Source organism: Monodelphis domestica, chromosome 6 (genome assembly GCF_027887165.1).
Source record: "Monodelphis domestica isolate mMonDom1 chromosome 6, mMonDom1.pri, whole genome shotgun sequence".
Taxonomy (NCBI): Eukaryota; Metazoa; Chordata; class Mammalia; order Didelphimorphia; family Didelphidae; genus Monodelphis; species Monodelphis domestica.
In genome coordinates, this window is record NC_077232.1 from 3,454,879 (window position 1) to 3,460,878 (window position 6,000).

At 57.5% G+C, this 6,000-nt stretch overlaps 1 protein-coding gene across 1 annotated transcript in view; it reads right to left on the reverse strand.

Moving 5' to 3' along the window:
- ANO1 (anoctamin 1) overlaps positions 1 to 6,000 on the reverse strand; it is a 158,701-nt gene that overhangs the window by 23,498 nt on the left and 129,203 nt on the right. Inside the window, 3 exon segments of the mRNA XM_056801174.1 lie at positions 1,405 to 1,516; positions 1,600 to 1,789; positions 3,586 to 3,660. Of these exon segments, the coding sequence (XP_056657152.1) occupies positions 1,405 to 1,516; positions 1,600 to 1,789; positions 3,586 to 3,660 (377 nt within the window).

Sequence of the window (6,000 nt, forward strand, 5' to 3'; positions counted from 1 at the left end):
CACACACAGACACGGACACGGACACACACACACGTACACACGCAGACACTCACAGACACACACATACACACAGACTGGGGATGGAGAGGGAATGAGGCCCAGTTTGAGGGTTCTTTTGAATCTTTGTCTTTCTTTCCTGTCTTTAATTTGTCTTTTAAACCTCTTTCCTTCCCTCTTAGAATCCATACTAAGCACGGGTGCCAAGGCAGAAGAGCAGGCATGACGAGGCCATGGGGATAAAGTGACTTGCCCAGGGTCACCCGGTTAGGAAGCATCTGAGGCCAGATTGGAACCCAGAACCTCCCATCTCCAGATCTGGCTCTCCATTCACGGAGCCACCTTGCTGCCCCTCCTGTCTTTTATTTGAACGTGAGACCAAAGGTCTTGGGATGTGATGGCTTTTGTGGGACTTTCCTAGGGGCTGAGCGCCCCACAAAGGGAGGTAGGGAATTACCCTCCCCTCTCCTGGGCAGAGCTGGTGGGTTGGCTCTAAGCTTCAGGGCTAGGCAGGGCCATTCACAGGCATCCCTGTGGATGTTGATTGGAGGCTCCCAGAGGTCTTTGAGCAACCTCGGGTCCCCTTGAAATAAAATACCAAGAATCATGATAACTGACATTGATATTGCACCTACTATGTGCCAGGGAATAGGCTAAGCGCTCTGCCATGATCATCTCAATTTATCTTCACCATCATTCTGGGAGATAGGTGCTGCCATCATCCCCATTGTCAGATGAGGAAACTGAGGCAAGCAGGGGTTAAGGGACTTGCTCAGGGCCACACAGCTAGTGTCTGAGGTAGGATTTGAACTCAGGTCTTCCTGACTCCAGGCTCAGAGAGATCTCTAGGGGTGACCTGGACTATGGTCTTCTGGGATGGCGTCTTTTAGACTGGAAACGAGGCTGACGCCACGGGCAGCAAATGTGGGCTCTGAAACCCAGGTGTGATGGGCGCCGATCAGCCATGATGGCTGCTCTCCACTGGACAGTGGCAGAGGGGCTGGGACGTGGCGGACTTGGCTTTCGGCTTCAGAGTGGGAAGGGGCATCCGAGGCCATCTGGGCCAGCGGCCCTTCCTTTGATAGGAGGACTCTGAGGAGCCACAAAAGCCATGCGATGTGCTCGAGACTCGCAGCCGGGTCCTGTGACTCCAGGGCCAGCTCACGTCCTTTCCACGCCTTCAACCACCAGTGGTTTCTGCCCTGAGCCAGCTCCAGAGCACGAGAGGTCCCGGGGCTGACCCGGCCCTGAGGCTCTGCTCAGCTTAGTGGACTCTAGTGGTGGGAGAAGCTCCGCTGGGGGTGCCCCGCCTGACCACAGCCTCTCAGCACCCAGTGACTCCTCTGGGCCTGTGGGGGGGGGCCTCAAGGGTCCCCCCACACCTCCGTGGGTTTCTGGGGCTCTCACCGGCCTTTGAAGAAAGCCACGTAGAAGATGGGGGTGTAGGCGTTCACAAACTTCAGCAGGAAGGCTTTGAATATCAGCCGATCCTCGAAGTTCTTGTCCGTCTTGGGCACCTCTGCAGGCAGGAAGACGGGCTGTGAGTTCAGATTCCAGGCAGCCGCTCCCTCCCGGCCCGTGGTGGGAGGCGCCGGTACTCACCGATCAGGGTCAGCCAGCGGGCGATGGAGCCGTACAGCTCGTCCAGGATGATGATCACCACCAGGTTAATGATGACCGCCGTGGCCGTGACGGTGACTCTCACGTTCGAGCGGGAGCTGATGGCCAGAGCAGCCGCCGTGGAGATCCTGTAGATGATGACGCCGAAGACGATGGCAAAGGTCAGGCCGATCTGGAGGGAGAGAGACGACATGGCCCGAGTCCCCCCCGCATTCCTGAGGAGTCCTTCCTCGCTAGAGCCCGCCGGGGGGAGGGGCTCCTACGACCTAACCTGTGGGAAGCAGCAACAGAGTGACTGAGTCAAGCATTTACGGAGCCCTTACGGTAGGCAAAGCACCACAATGCCACAGAAAGCCAATGGCGCTCCCACTGGAATGGGGGAGTCAAGACACCTCATGGCATTGTCCTAGCGTGTAAAGAGCCCTGGAAACGGGGGCAAGGGCTCCAGGCCTGACACCTGGTAGTCGGGGAATCTTGGGAACAGCTTCCCTTTCTGTGACTCAGTTCTCTCATCTGTAAAATGAAGACATTGGAGGAGCTGATCTCCTGGGGCCCTTCCAGCACGCATCTACCTCAGCCTGTAAAATAATTAAAGAGTGGGGGCAGCGGCGGGGCTCAGTGGATGAAGAGCCAGGCTGAGCGATGGCCTCAGACACTTTCCAGCTGGGTGACCCTGGCCAAGTCACTTGACCCTATTGCCTAGCCCTTACCTCTCTTCTGCCTTGGAACCAATACCCAGTATGGCTTCTAAGACAAGGTAAGAGTTTAGAAAACTAACCAAACAGCCAATCGCCTCTTTACCATGGAACCCCCTCCTTCTCTCTCCTAAAAGGGTTCACCAGAATCGGGGAGACTCTGTGGAAACAGGTAAAGTGGGAGTGGGGAGCAGCAGAGATTCAGGGGAGGTGAGGAGAGGCTGTACCCGGAGTCCTTCCCTTCCCTTCCCTTCCCAGGAGGGCCCTGCAGGGACCGTCCCCGATCAGAGAGCTGCTGAGCCTGAGCCAAGGTGGCACCACCCTCCTGGGGAGGAGGCAGGGCTCTGGGGGGGGGTCTCCTAGCATCTCCTCCTCAGTGCCCGGAATCCCCCCACCTGGGGACACTCCCTCCTTTGGTTTCCAGGACGGAGTCCAAGAGGCGGAGGGAGGGAGGGAGGGAGGGAGGCCTGGCCTGGATTCCCTCATCTGGGAAATGGGGAGAACGGCTCCTCCCTGGGAAAGTCTCCCTCCGCGTGAAGCGAGATGGGAATGTTGGCTCTTCGTGCCTAGACACGACCGTCTGCGGGCCAGCCCGAGGCTCACACTTGGGTGCTGGGAATCTGGTCTCATGACAGAGACAAGCAGCTGATGCTGAGCCCATCCCAAAGTCGAGACCTCCCGGGCCTGATCCGTCTGTCTGGGGCCAAACTCTGCATCTCTCTTGTTCCCATGACTTCTCCACTACTTTCTTTCCAGGTCAGATTTGAACCCAGGACCTCCCACTCTATCGTCTCCAAGACTTTCTAATCTAGCCATGAGGCGGCTGGCCAGATGTGAGCTCAGACCCAGCTTCAGAGACTAGCTGGGGGATCCTGGGAGAATCCCTTCATCTGTTGTTTTGCCTCCATTTCCCCATCTGTAAAGTGGAGATAACAACAGCACCGACTTCCCCAGGCAGTTGCTGAGGATCAAATGAGCTAATATTGGTAAAGGGTTTCCCACAATGCCTGGCTATCCTTATTGCCATGGTTTTTCCTGTTAGTTTATCTGCCTTCCCTGGAGGGGGGCCTCATCTCCTTCCCTTTCTTCCTCTCCGAATGGCCGGGACCCAACGAAGCCCACCAGGTTTCCCCCTAGTTCTGACTGCCTTCCCCTCCCCCAATGGCTCCGGATCTGCCTGGTCCCCCGCCCCAGCCCAAGGACAAGGGGAGCCCCTGAGGCCGGGCTCCGCCTTCGTGTCTTCTGGTCCCAGCAGAAGGGCCAGAACACTCACCATGAAGAGGATGCTCACGAGGTTGGTCAGGTAGGCTGGCAGCCGGTCCTTCCACGTCAGCTTCTCCTTATCCATCTAAAGCACAAAACGAGCCTGGCGTCACGCCGCGGCACCAAGTGGCCTTGGGGAGGTGCCGAGGAGGCAGGGAGCCCACCGAGGCCACCTTCGAAGGGGGGAGCCCGGCGAGCCTGGTCGGTCCGAGATGTCCGGACCATGACGTCATCTGCCTGCCCGTATCCAGCAGGCACTGCCGTGCCCCCGCCCTCCCGTGGGGCCAGTCTCTGAAGCCCTTTTCGATCTCAATCTGCTCATGGAGCCCTTGTGCCAGCCTGGGAGGCAGCGCCACGATTTGGAAAGCCGCCCCTGGGCCGGCACCTCTCCTGGGGGGGCGTTTAGGAAGGGAGACACCCCAAAAACAATGCAAGGGCTAGAGACGCACCAGGCGGGCAAGGGGGCACGCACTTCACCAAGGGCAGAACCGGGCACCCGGGCCAGGCCCTCGGCCACGCTCCAGGAACCGTCTACACCTTTCTCCTTTCAAAGACAGCCTCTCGGTGGGTGCGAGAGGGGAAGGGAGGCGGGCGTGGAAGTCGGGACCAAAGTCTGAGCAGCCGGAGGAGGTGGGGACCGAGCGAGATCGCTGCCTCTGTTTGTCTGCAAATGCCCCACCGGGCCAGGCCGGTGCCCACTATGCCACCCCCACCACGGCTCTCCCAACTCTTTGTCTCCGTTTGTTTGCTGTCTCCTCCGGCAGCCGTGCAGGCTTCTGAGGGCGGGGAGGAAACAAAGACAACAAGGGGGGGCACTGTGGGGCCCCCGAGTGGGCACTGGGGCCCACGCCTGCCTGCTCTGAGGCTGCTTTCTGGTTCAGGTCGCTTGAACAAAGGACAGAGGGCAGGTGCGCCCAAGAGATGCTCAGAAAGGAAGGGCAAGCATCGCCCAACCCCGGACGAGGCCACCATGCCTGAAAATGCCCCATCTCCAGGGCTGCAAGCCAGGGTTTAGAACAGGGGTGGTGGTGGCTTGGAGACCGGGGATCCCAGCCCCCTCTTTTTAGAGAGTGTGGGGAGGGCTCAAGTCCTTCTGGGAGAGGAGGGCACGAGGTCGCAGAGGCTCTCAAGACCAACCCCTTATTTTACAGGTGAGGAAACTGAGGCCAAGAGACTTGCCCAAGGCCATGCCAGGCATGTGTAGAATTTGAACCCAAGTCCTGTTGCTGACTTTGCTGACCTGCTATGGAATCTTGGGCCAATCCATGCCCCATTAGGGCCTCAGTTTCTTCATCTGTCAAATGGGGGAGCTGGTCTAGATGATCTAAGTCCACTGTCCTCTTGGCTCCCATCGTTAGTCTCCCCATATAGAATGTAGTACGTTGAGTAGACAAGGCAGCTCAGTGGCACAGCAATGACAATGCTCGCCCCAGAGTCAGGAAGCCCTGAGTTAGAATCCTGCCCTAGACACTATTAGCTCTAGATGCCAGCAGAGGGAAGCATCCAGTCCTCTGGACCACTGAGGGGTCACAGGGGGTGTGCTTCCTGCCCTAATTCCATCCTTCTCATGCCAGGACCAGACACAAACTGGCTGGGGAGGGTGCTGCCATCACCCAGACTATGGTGCCAGCCTGGCTCCTCCCTCCTTTCCACCTTGACCATCAGATGACAAGTCATTTCCAGTTTCATAGCATCCTCTGACATGCCCCCTTTCCTGGTGCAGGCATTCACCCCCTCGCCCCTAGTCTATGGCAACAGCCCAAAGCTTGGTCTACCTGCCTTAGGCTCTCCCTACTCCAGACCATCTTCCATTTAACCACTAATGTGGTTTTCCTAAAGCATAGGACTCGCCCTGTTACTGCCCTGCTCAATAAACCTCAGTGGCTCCCTATTGCCTCCACGATCAAATACAAAATGCTGTTTGACTTTCAAAGCCCTTCCATCATGACCTGTTCCCTACATCTAGCCTTCCGGTCTATTTTCCCCCAGACCCTTTCCTTCCATTTTAGACTCAATCCTGTGGATTGGTTCCAAGGCAGAAGAGCAGGAAGGGGTAGGCCATGGGGGGTGAAGGGACTTGTCCAGGGTCACCCAGCTAGGAAGTGTCTGAGGCAGATTTGAACCCATTGCCAGGCCTGGCTCTCCATCCCCTGAGCCATGTAGCAGCCCCTCCTTTTCCATTCTTCATCTTACCTCCCTGAGCAGCTTCCTGGCCATTCCTTAGCAATGACACTTCCTCTCCTGACTATTTTCATCCATTCTCCTTCCTCCCTAGAACCCCCTTCCCTCCTGCCTCCACCTCTTCAGTTTCCCTGACGTCCACCTTGCAGAAACAATCTTCCTCAGTCCCTTTAGGGCCAGAGCCCTCCCTCTGAGGTCACCCCCGGTCTATCAGTCTACACTTGGTTTCTGTATTCGCCGCCCC